Source organism: Antennarius striatus, chromosome 18 (assembly GCF_040054535.1).
Source record: "Antennarius striatus isolate MH-2024 chromosome 18, ASM4005453v1, whole genome shotgun sequence".
Classification (NCBI taxonomy): Eukaryota; Metazoa; Chordata; class Actinopteri; order Lophiiformes; family Antennariidae; genus Antennarius; species Antennarius striatus.
The window spans coordinates 3,000,001-3,012,500 of record NC_090793.1 but is presented as its reverse complement, the minus strand read 5'-3'; the positions used below and the strand labels follow the sequence as shown (position 1 = coordinate 3,012,500).

Below are 12,500 nucleotides of genomic sequence, written 5' to 3'. Positions count from 1 at the left end.
TGTGTGTGTGTGTGTGTGTGTGTGTGTGTGTGTGTGTGTGTGTGTGGGAGGCCAGATCAGGTTTGGGAATTGATTTGAATGAGTGTTGTGGACAGCTGATAGCTATAAAAGATTTTCTGCTTTCATTTCCCAGGGAGTTTCTCTTTTGATGTCGGCGAGCCGTGGCGGACGCCACTCGATACCACGCCGCTTTGTTTTTGATGTGTGTGTGTGTTTGATGTGTGTGTGTATGTGTGTGTGTGTGTGTGTGTGCACTAGCGGCAATCTCAAGATATGATACGGATCACGAGTTTTTTTTCCAGGTCGCGGATCCGGACGGAGTTCTGGGATGGAACGGATCCGTCTTCACCCAGGATTCACGTACTTTCGGGGTTTATTTCGGTTTTACCCCAGTTTTTTTTTTTGTTTAGTAAGTTTCATTCTGGGATTAAAATATTTTTTTTTAAAAAGTCAAATATGATGAAATAATCCCCCCCCCCCCAAAAAAAAATCCCAATCAGCTTTTATTTCCCTTCACATTTGACCTTTCGAGATGTTGACTTTGGCAACTTTGCGATAAAACGACTCAAACATCTTTTACATGATTTAATCTGAGTTATTAATGTACTGGTGATCATGTGATCCGATCGCCATTTTTAATCCCGCTTTTCATCTCCTCATATCGGGCTGGGAACAAGCCAACCACCTTCAAATTGCCCTTTTGGGATAAAAATCTCTGAATTGCTGTTTTGTCGTTTCATCGACTCGGCCAATCGCTGATCTAATCCCCGGGAGGGAAGATTCTGCTCCGTCGAGGCGGATGGCGATGGGGGGGTGGGGGTGGGGGTGGGGTCGCGGGGTCAAGTACGGCTAATTTATTCACTCAGTCAGATTTCCTCTGACTCGTGCGCGGCAGATGGAGGGGTCTGATAGGGTATCACCCATCTGAATCCCCCGAGGGAGGCGGGATGGGGGGGTGGGGGGGAGGAGATTGACAGGAGGTGATGTAAAAATAAAAAAAGGGGGGGACTGATAGTAAAAAAATTGGGTGAGATGGGGTGTGTGTCTGCCCCAGTGGGTCGGGTGGGAAGCCGAACATTGAGCCACATAGACTCTTATCAGATGTGTGTGTGTGTGTGTGTGTGTGTGTGTGTGTGTGTGTGTGTGTGTGTGTGTGTGTGTGTGTGTGTGTGTGTGTGTGTCCTTATCTTGAGACAAGTGGTTCTGGTCCAATAAGATCCCAGGAGATGGGGGGAATAAGCGGCTTAGATCTCAGATTGAAGAGGGAGGGGAGTGGAGATAGAGCCAGGGAGATGAGAAGAAGAGGACATGGACAGATTAGGAGGCCGGGGGTGGGGTTGGGGGTGGTGGGGGTGGTGGTGGGGCGACGAGGTGGTGGGGGACATTTGGAAAGAGATGAAACATGGAGGGTTCGAGGAGCTCGGATGGAAAGATGTGCTGTGGAAACAAGCTTGTACAGATCAGGGGTGGGGGGCTGAGATAGTTCCTGGCTTTTTGTCAAAGGCCGGGGGGGGGTTCGCTAGATTCGGTCACCAGTGTCAAGTTGAGGACACTTTTTCCCAAGAGGTCGCGACTCGTCTCCTCGTTCCCTTAAGACCTCGAGCCTCCGGCGGCTCCTTTATTAAACATTTTCCACTCCCAGCTTTAACATCCAGATCGAGGGCCAGACATTCATCTCTGTCAGTTTAAAGATGCCTCGGCGGTGGGGGGGGGGGGGCGCCCAGGGGATTTGAATTTAGCTGCGTTTAAGCGCTTGCATAAGCGCGTATGTATAGGATCTCCGCACGAAACAGCAGAAATCCAGAGGACAGTCCGTCCGCGGCGACGTGCAAGATAGAAACGTGTCATTCTAGAGACATTTTCTTGGCGGGAATTTTGTCTCGACTGCAACAAGTCTCTGTTTTTCCCTGAAACTGAAACTTGTGGTTTTTGTCCACGCAGGTTGTCGACCACCTGAGGATGAGGAGCCAGCTCTGACCACCAGCGGATAACCCCTTCCCCTCCCTTCTTCATTATTCGGCTCGTCCGGCAATCGGGAATTTACTTCTTGTCGCTCCGCGGGAAAGACATAGTCTTGACCTGCAGTAGTAAACACTGTCAAAGACTGTCCAGCGGCTTTGACCCCGCCCGGAATGATCTGGACTGACCTGAACTGACCTGAACTGATGTTGTTGGAGACTCTTTGATTATTTCGAGGAAACTTTTTCAGACTTGGACCTCTTCTTCAAACCCTTTCCGTGGGTTTTGGACGTTGTTTCGAATCCTTAAGACCTCGTTCATCCGTCCAGACATGGACCTCCACAGGGCAGCCTTCAAGATGGAGAGCTCCTCCTACCTGCCCAATCCCCTGGCCTCCCCAGCCCTAATGGTCCTGGCTTCCACCGCCGAAGCCTCTCGCGACGCCTCCATCCCCTGCCAGCAGCCGCGCCCGTTTGGTGTCCCAGTTTCCGTCGAGAAAGACGTTCATTTGCCGTTCAACAACGGTTCTTACACTTTTGCATCCATGTACCACCGCCAAGGTGCGGTCCCGCCTGGATTCCCCAATAGGGATTTTCCCCCATCCCTCCTCCACCTTCATCATCAGTTTGCCCCGCCTAACCTGGACTGCACGCCAATCAGCATGCTGAATCACAGCGGCGTCGGTGCCTTCAGGCCCTTCGCCTCACCTCCGGAGGATCGGGATGGGGCGCCAGGCGGGTATCAATCTGCTTTCACCCCGGCCAAGCGCCTCAAAGGCTGCCTGGATGCGGAGGCCTCGCCTCACCTACGGTACTCCGACGCCGAGGGGAAAGAGTACGACTTTGGCGGCGCCCAGATCCCCCCCGGAGGCTCGCCCAGCAGCACCTTGAAAGCAGTGGAGGAAAGCGGGAAGAAGATCTTCGCCATGTCAGGCCTCCTGTCCGATCGAGAGACTTCGTCCAGCCCCGAGGACCGCATCGAACGCTGTGAGTACAGTTGAGACTATCCTACATCACACCCAAGGAACTAGAACTGGGCGGAACCATGAGTCTAAGATGAAATCTAGCTAAGATAAGCATCTTCTACCAGACGTGATCGACATCCCGGTGCAAGGGAAACAGGATATGCTGAGTTTATTCTCCTTGAGCTGGTCCAGCTTGTTCAGTCTCCAGATGGGGTGCATGCTAACTCTTTTAGCTCAGATGCTACAGTGAAGAACTCAGTATAAGTTGATGTAGAAGCTTCAAGATTGGGATCATGAAGCCTTAGATTTAAGCTTGAGATTTAATTTTACCGTACCAGATACATGGAGTCATTTTACGTTTGTTGTTTAACATTTTAAAACTTCTGAGATACTTCACATGACTTTCTACATCCAGGAAGTTGAGTATAGACATTGGCTGAATTTTCATTTTTTGGGTGAACTTTGCCCTTCAATGCTTCTTTACGTACACTTTTATTATCAATCTGTGTGAAATTGAGTTTTAAGGATCATTTAGAGAAATAGTTGGAACTTTTTTTGCTCAGAATTCAAACTCTTCCGGATTTGAAATGTATTTCTTGTAAACATCGCATAACTTCAAGTATTTTATTCATTTTCTTATTCGAATCTGCTGCAGGATTTTTCAGTCCTCAATCGATCCTTCAGATATTATCTGCAGTGTTCATTCTGGCTTCATTCTGCTGCTCGCATTTAATAATTAAATCTACAAATGAGACACATGCACATTTTTTTTTTACATGCTAGCATCACACAGGCCAGTAAACAATCCCATCTATGTTCTGTTGTCATCGTCTCTCCTGGCTCTCCTGATCCACAAGCTCCACTGGTCGCATTAGCATTCACCAGTGGAAGGATGCCATTTGGCCCCTCACGCACTGGGAATCTGATTACTGTGAGTGTGTGTGTGTGTGTGTGTGTGTGTGTGTGTGTGTGTGTGTGTGTGTGTGTGTGTGTGTGTGTGTGTGCGTGTGTGTGAACCGGCGGTGCTCTTTGCCATCAGCATTCATCATAGCGCCACGCTGGCAGCCTCTATGCCAAAAGATTTACCCACATACCCAAAACCTTGGCAAGCCGTGTGTTTGTGTGTATGTGTGGGTGTGTGTAGGTGTGTGTGTGTGTGTGTGTGTGTGTGTGTGTGTGTCTTCCAGGCAGACACACAAACAGCTCTCAGCGTGAGCGCCGACAGCTCCTACACATGTCAACAAGCTGCATCGAATCTCAGCGACAAATTAGGAGAAGCGGACAGACGTGATGATAATGTAGAATTCATCTGAACGAGAAACTTTTCCTCTTTTTTTTTGGTTTTCTTCCTTTTCCTCCTCTCATTGAAAGAAAAGGCCTGATTATATGTGTGTGTGTGTGTGTGTGTGTGTGTGTGCGTTTGTGTGTTTATGGGATGCATCCTTGAAAGAGGCGACGACCTGAAACTGATCCGATAAAACGACCACCACCGCAGGTGATGCAAGGATGGCGAAGGAAAGAGGGATGAAGGAAAAGGAAAAGGAGGAGAGGAGGAAAATTGGGAAAGTGACACCGGTTGGCTGTGGAGGAATAAGATAGAGACGTAAAGCCGCGAGGACGGTGTCATTACCCTCATTTAAAACCTTCTACCTCAACACGGCGCTGCTGCCTTGCTCAAAAGAATTACGTCATTACCGCGGATGTCGTCAATCCAGATTTGTGCGTCTTCCCGGCTCCTGTGCTGTCTGTCGGAACGGCTGAATCTGTATCTAATCAGGTTAAATCTTGGCACAAGTAGCCTCCACCTCCACCATAGGCTCCTAATGCAATTGGATGTGCTGAGGCTCGGCTCGCAGCAAAGACTTATGGGTTCTCCTTCACTGATTCTGGCTATCCGGCGGAGGCGTGAAGAACAAACAACACTTTGGTACGATCCCAGGAGAGCGGCGCTCTGGCTGCTTCACACACACACATTAGCTAACTAGCATCCTTCATTCCTGCTCCGATCAGGTTCACGTCGTACAAAGTCATCAGATATGCAGACGACTAAGTAGTATTCGTTTGAGACTCCTTACCAAGCAGAAAGTCTTTCTTCGGTTCTTTCGGTTGGATCCAGGGAGGGCATGAAGTGCAAACATCATATCTGTAATTTAAGTCGTGGACTTTGGATCAATTAAAGCCATTAAAATCGTAGATCCATAAATAGCTGTCATTAAAACGCCGTTATCGGTCCGCTAGAGCGATATGAGTGTGGAGATCATAGCTGACGTTGATTTTTTTTTCTCCTTCTGTTCTGGGAGATTCAAGGAAGTTGATAATAAGGACAGGATAAGAATTCAATTTGAACGTAAAATTTTTGAAAAAGTTTGACGCTATTTTTCGACAAAATGAAGTTTCAACTATTGGAATCACAAATGGTGCAAACATTAATCCTTTTATTTGTGTTCAGTCGTGATTTGATGTCGTATAATTTAACTGGATCAAATTTGCGTCGCGTCCGTAAGTTCGCCGGGATAGGCTTCAGCGACCCCCTTGGCCTACGAAAGCAGAAGAAGTGAATTTAGCACTTTTGACACTTCCTGGTTTGATTGGAACTGGTCTGAACCAGGTTCTACATCTTCATTTTTAGCTTTTTAAAGTCTTACAACTAGAATCCAAACTTTGCTTCTTTGGCTCAATCTCAAATGATATCTCCTACGTAGAGTTCTCGTCTTACTTCCATGTTCGCCTTTTCCACGTAAATCCACTGCTACTTGGAATCCCGCCACCCTGGCTCGTTCCCCAGCTCCAGCTTTCTTATCCCAACAACACTTCATTCCACATCTGTCTTTCATTTATTCCTCTTTTTCTTCCACATCCAATCATCTGTCGTTCTCGTTATAATCTCAGGTGCGAAGGTTATCCTTTTCCCGAGGTTACGACAACTCGAAGAAAACCCCCGACTTCTCCGCCTGTATTTTCGGTCGCTCCTGACGACGGTGACCTACTCGACGCTAAGCCCTCCCAAATCCCCCCGCAGCCCCAAAAGGCACGTCGGCTGTTAGCTAAACCCGCTAACCTGTCAGCCGCTAAACCTGCACATAAAGGCCCCATCATGCCTTAAGAGGACTATTATTATTAAAGGTTTTACTATTTAGTTTCTCGCAAGAGACGCGGCAGCTTTTTTTTATTTTTATGCATATAAAGGAATGAGATGTGGAATTATGGGATGTGTGATTGGAATTAATGTGAAGCAATCCGTCCTCGCTCTGCATTTGTTTGTTTGTGGAAAGGATTTGTTGTCGGAGGTTTGGATGTTCCATCATCTTTGTTTTCCTCCATCATTTTTCAGTCGTCTTGTGCGTTTGTGCGTCTCCCGGTAACCGTGTGCGACACATGTAGCGTGTTTACACTCAACACGTTAATGCCGAGAGATTTCTCTCTCCCTTCCTTTCCTATTATGATTTTTTTTCATCACGCACAATTAAACTAGACGAGCAAACAAGGGATGAAGAAAGAAACAGAATTCTCCTGTGGGGGGAAGAAACAAGAAATGTTTTTTAGACAGAATGAGGTGCTCAAATGTTTGAGGGGGGATGAAGGGATAAAAGAAGAAGAAAAAAAGGTTCAGGGAGGATGAGTTAAAATGCAGATCCCATCTGCCTGACTGAGGAGAAAGGAATTCTCCAGATATCGCTGCGTCTGAGTTGCGTTCACACCGTCCTCACGATGAGACGGTTCTGATCGCAGACCGTCGACCCGAACAGAGGAAGAACCACAAACCCGTCCCTGTTTCCTGTCGTCCAATCAAAGTAGTAGTTTATATAATGTCTTTGTTGTCCTGTGTGCAGCACAAGCTGAGACTGTAGTATATACACATAGTATACACTGAGGTATATGTACAGTATATTGTATATAAACATAGCATACACTGTGGTATATGTATATAGTATATACACATAGTATACACTGTGGTATATGTAGATAGTTTATACACATAGTATACACTGTGGTATATGTAGATAGTATACTAAATAAAGTATATGTGAGAGAAGAGGATGCAGAAGACAGGGTTAGATGGAGGCAACTGATTCACTGTGGTGACCCCTGAAGGGAAAAGCCGAAAGGAGAAGAAGATACTATATAAAGTATACACTGTGGTATATGTATAGAGTACACTACATGTAGTATACACTGTGGTGTATGTATATAGTATATACATAATGTAGACCATAGTATACTGTATGTATATAGTATATACACATAGTATACACTGTGGTATATATATATAGTATATACATAGAGTACACTGTGGTATATATATATATAATATAGTACATATATATATGTATGTACTATATTACATAATTTTACACAGTAGTATATGTATAGAGTACACTACAGATAGTATACACTGTGATATATAATATACAGTGTATGTAGTGTGTTCATATAGTGTATATATAGTGTATTCAGTGTGTATATAATGTATATAGTGTATATACAGTATGTTGTATATATAAGGTATACTATGTAGTATACACTCATGTAGGTCTTAATTTGCTGATTGCTGCTCTGCAGCCAATCAGGCGTCTGTTCGGTCACACTGAGGGGCGTTGACGTGTGGAGGTCATGTGACCGTTTGAAGCGAACTCGTTTTTCTGTCAAACAAACATGGATACAAACAAGCAGATTTTAGGATCCTCATTGGAGAATAAGTCTGTGATGCGTTCGAGGCCCTCCCCTCGTCCCGGCCCCAGGGCGCCGAGCCTCTGTCCACATGAAACGCTTCCAACGTTCAAGCCAGTGCCTCACACACAGCTGTTAAAACACACAGCGAGACCCTCCTCCTCCGCCTGTCTCCCCTTCTCCCCTTCTTTCGTTTCTTCTTCATCTTTTATTTCTTTAGACGTCTTGAACAAACTGTAGATAAAAACAGCAGAGGAAAATATGGGAATTCTTACAGCTGATGGAGATGATGGAGGTGATGGAGGTGATGGAGGTGATGCAGATCCGCCCCGCCCACCCACCTGTCAATCAAAACAGCTTCTGCTTTTCTCAGATTTTTCCATCGTTTCATCGTTCCCTGTCATTTTCTCCTCTCCCTGCTGCGGAAACTAAAGGGTTAAAACTCCTCCAAGGAGACGTGAACATCCTTCTCCTTGCCCTCACAAAAATCTGCCCCCACCCCCCCATCTGCCCCCCCCCACCCCTCCCCACCCTATTCCATCTCTGCCTGTCATGGTCTAGTGGCGGGGTTAAGTTAAGTAAGAGTGTTCTAATAATTAGGACTGGGACTCGCCTGCGTGTGTGTGCGTGTGTGTGTGTGTGTGTGTGTGTGTGTGTGTGTGTGCGTGTGTCTGTGTGTGTGTGTGTGTGTGTGTGTGTGTGTGCGTGTGTGTGTGTGTGTGTGTGTGTGTGTTGGTTCCTGTCAGTGCTTAGCCAGATGTTAAAAGGCTTGTCCTTCTCATGTTGCCTCCCTGTTAGGAACGAACACACACACACACACACACACACACACACACACACACACATCGAGGACTACTTGTGGTGGCTTTGTTTACCCCTGAGTGTGAGCCCCTCTGCCCCGCTGCCCCCCACCCCCTCACACCCCGAGGTGGGGTGTGTGTGTCTGTTTCCCTCTCATTAGCAGCTTTCACGCCTCGGATCCGTTCAGAACAGCCGGCGTGTGAAGAGACGATTTTGTTGTTGTTGTTGTTGTTGTTGTTGTTTGTGTTGTTTACACATGGACTGAACAACAAACAAACATCATAAAAAACACAGGTTTATTTACTTATTTATTTTTTAAAAAAGGTTGCATTTTGGTGCAAATGTTGATTTTTTTATTTTTTAGAAGGAATAATCCTTAAATCGTGATGTAAATGTATTTGTGTTGCAGCAGCAGAGATTAGATTAAATTATGATTCTGACCTGGAGAATCCGGAATCTGTTCATAAATGTCCTTTAATCCCACACACATCTGGATGAACTCAGGCCTTCTGTGGGGGAAATTCCTCCAAGCCTCATTTTAAAAAATCCTGGAGTGTAAATAAAGTTGTGAGGCGGATCCAGAACGTTTGTTTACTTCCTTATTTCCTGATTTTCTCTTATTTATCAGGAAACAATTCAAAACTAAAATCCCTAAATACCCCCCTGTTATATTTATAGCTACAAATTTCCATTCCTGGCAGATTCCTTCCCTCCATTATGTACTTATTTTTATGCCTTGGGAGTGTTTTTGTGGTGTAGACCCGGATCAGGATCCAGATCCAGCGGATCAGAACCAGAATTTATCTGGAATCCAGTTAAAACACAAAGACCAGCTGAGATCATGGGCAGTTTTTAGAAACAAATCCAGATGAAATGTGTTTATTTTACGGTTTTTGGTGCCGATCCAGATCCAGATCCAGATCCAGATCTGGTTCCGATCCTGGTTTGGGTTCACTTCTCTCCAGGTTCTGATTCTATTCTCCTTTTGATTAAATAGTGAATCTGGGGAGCGATTCTGTCCATGAACCCGTTTTGTTCCTTCTTTTCCTCTCGCTGGGTGGCATGTGTGTGTGTGTGTGTGTGTGTGTGTGTGTGTGTGTGTGTGTGTGTGTGTGTGTGTGTGTGTGTGTGTGTGTGTGTGTGTGTGTGTGTGTGTGTGTGTGTGTGTCACTTGGGGTGAATCATCTTGCGGTCATTGTTGCGGCGCTGTGGAGATCAAGGATTAGTCGCTTCCTGTCGAGCCCCTTTTGTTGGCCCAGCCACTCCGTGTGTGTGTGTGTGTGTGTGTGTGTGTGTGTGTGTGTGTGTGTGTGTGTGTGTGTGTGTGTGTGTGTGTGTGTGTGTGTGTGTGTGTGTGTGTGTGGTAGTAGTAGGTCACACAAATCAGTCACTGGGAGACAAATGAAGGAGAACGGATGAATTTAGAGCGTCTCAAATGTTCTCCTACTTTAAAAGTCTCTTCTTCCTTTTTTCTTTTTTTTAACCTCCAATCAAAAGCCTGCAGACGAGGTCACATGACCTCCCTCTGGTTCTCATGCTGTTCACCTCTCAGTGTAAAACCAGAGGAAAACTCTTCCTCCTTTGGCGTGATCTTGACCAATAAGGTGTCAACCAATAAGAATTGAGGATTAAACCTCCGCTGAGCTTCACAAACCTGGCAACGCAACGCACCTGGCAACGCAACGCACCTGGCAACGCAACGCACCTGGCAACGCAACGCACCTGCAGCTTTTCCGACGTGCACATGAACAGGGCGCAGAATGTTCCCCGACTTTGTGAGGCCGGTTTGCAGCGTTAATGTGACGCCTCCTAATGCAGACGTGTTAAAAGACCCCCCCCCACCACACACACACACACACACTCTGCTGCCCCCCGCCCCCATCCACCCACCCCCCCCATCCATCCCATCCTCTCCTCCTCACACCCCCTCTCCTCTCCTCAGTAATCTAATCTGCAGCCAGTTTGTGGATGCAGTCTAGTGTGACAGGCCTCCCCTTTGCTTCACACACACACACACCCACACACACACACACACACACACACACACACACACACACACACACACACACACACACACACACACACACACACACCCTTGGCATCCCCACCCTTGGTTACACCCTCTTTAATATTGAATTATTCATCAAATCTGATTGGTTCCTGCTGATGGCGACCATGATGCGAGTGAGCGGCTTGTGCGCGAGGAGTGTGTGTGTGTGTGTGTGTGGGGGGGGGGGTGTTAGCGGTGAGTTAGAGATTGTTAGCCGTTGTTAGCACGCCGTCGCTCACACACACACACACATTCCTTTCGATGCACCTGTAGGTGTTTTTTGGAAGTGAAACATCTTTGTTCTCCTTTCGCTGACGCTAACGTCGCTATCTGCTGTTAAAAAGTTTGCGGGGGCTTCCCAGAGGGACGGGGGCTTAACATCTGCCCCCAAAGTCCCTAAAGAAAGGTGAACCAAATCAATAATGGCTGCTTTACATGCATGCCAGAGAGTGTGTGTGCGTGCCCCGTACCATTTGCATGCACCATTCGATAGTGGGAGGGGCTTTTAAAGATTCTCGCATCCGTTTTTCCCCTTCATTTCTGCACAAATGCTAATGCTAAAGCATCGATTTTTGAGCAACGTCGCTAACTGCAATAAATAAATAAATAAATAAATAAAAGTTTCCGTCTGGGGCGGGGGGGGGGGGGGGAGAGGGGGTGGAGGGTTCTTCCATCATCGTCTTCCTCTCCGTGTGGCGGTTAGTGGCGTGAACAGCCGGCGGTCACGGATTCCCCGCCGCTTCAGGTAAAAAAGACGCGGATAAAGAAAAGACATGTGTGTGTGTGTGTGTGTGTGTGTGTGTGGAGTGGAAACCCGGCCCACTGTTCAGCGGATGAATAATTTAGCGGTGTGTGTGTCATCTGTTTACCGTGCTAATCCATCTGTCAGCAGGCGCCTATCGATTCGCGCCTTCCCTGCTATAATTGCGCGTCGACTCACGCACACAAAAAGCGACGACTCGTGACGCGCAGGTCGGATCGGATTTAGATCCGGTCGCCATGTTGGAAAAATAAAAAAATATTTAAAAAATAAATAAAAAATGAAGCTACAAGTTAGTTCTGCAGAATCATTTGCGATTGAACGCACCCGTGTCCCTCGCAGGCACCCGTACCAGTCTGGTCATTCAGGACGAGACCAAACGAAACTCTCTGGTTCCTGAAAAACAAAAAAATATCGTCTGAAACTGGTCGAGTATTTTTAGAATCTCCTGATCAGCCAGCAGCTGTTGGGGGGGGAAAGGGGGCTAAAGTCACATGACAAAACCAGGAAGTGGGTGAGACCGAAAGAGAGAGAGAGATGTTGTCTCATCTGATGAGGCCAGGTGAACCAATCTTCATCATCGTCTTCATCTTTGTCTGTGGTCTCGATTTTATTATTATTATTATTATTATTTATTATTATTATTATTATTATTATTATTATTATTATTATTATTATTATTATTATTATTATTATTATTATTATTATTATTATTATTATTATTATTATTTCTCTTCCTCTTCTTTGTCTTCTTTGTCTTCCTCTTCATCTTGGTCTTTAGTCTTGGTCTTCACCTTCATCTTGGTCTTCTTCTGTTCTTCTTCTCCTTCTTCTTGGTCTTCTTCTTCCTCCTCTTCTTCATCTTGGTTTTTAGTCTTGTTCTTGGTGTTTTTCTTTATCTTGAACTTCTTCTTCTGTTCTTCTCCTTCTTCTTGGTCTTCTTTTGTTCTTCTTCATCATCTTGGTCTTCTTCCTCCTCTTCTTCATCTTGGTTTTTAGTTCTGGTCTTCTTCTTCTTCCTCTCCTTCTTCCTCTTCTTCGTCTTGGTTTTCTTCTCCGTCCTCTTCGCTGGGAGGGTTTTACAGACTGGGGGTGGAGTAAATGATGGTGTAAATACTTCATAAAGTGACTTTCTGAGATGCTGAAGGACGCTATCGACTAGCGGTTAGCGTTAGCGGGTGCGAGCGAGCGGCGCTATAATGAATCCATCGACGGTTGTAATTATCAAATGGCTGCTTTTAAAAGCTCATTGATTGATGTCATTAGCTCCATGAGTGATTACTAATTGCTGCCACACA

The 12,500-nt window shown here is 46.0% G+C and overlaps 1 protein-coding gene across 4 annotated transcripts in view; it reads left to right on the top strand.

Annotated features, from left to right (window-relative positions):
- rnf220a (ring finger protein 220a) overlaps nucleotides 1-12,500 on the top strand; it is a 118,867-nt gene that overhangs the window by 8,528 nt on the left and 97,839 nt on the right. For all 4 annotated transcript variants that reach the window (XM_068341304.1, XM_068341303.1, XM_068341306.1 and 1 more), the window contains exon 2: nucleotides 1,942-2,945. In XM_068341304.1, the coding sequence (XP_068197405.1) occupies nucleotides 2,291-2,945 (655 nt within the window). In that variant the 5' untranslated portion in view covers nucleotides 1,942-2,290. The remainder of the gene's footprint in view (nucleotides 1-1,941; nucleotides 2,946-12,500) is intronic.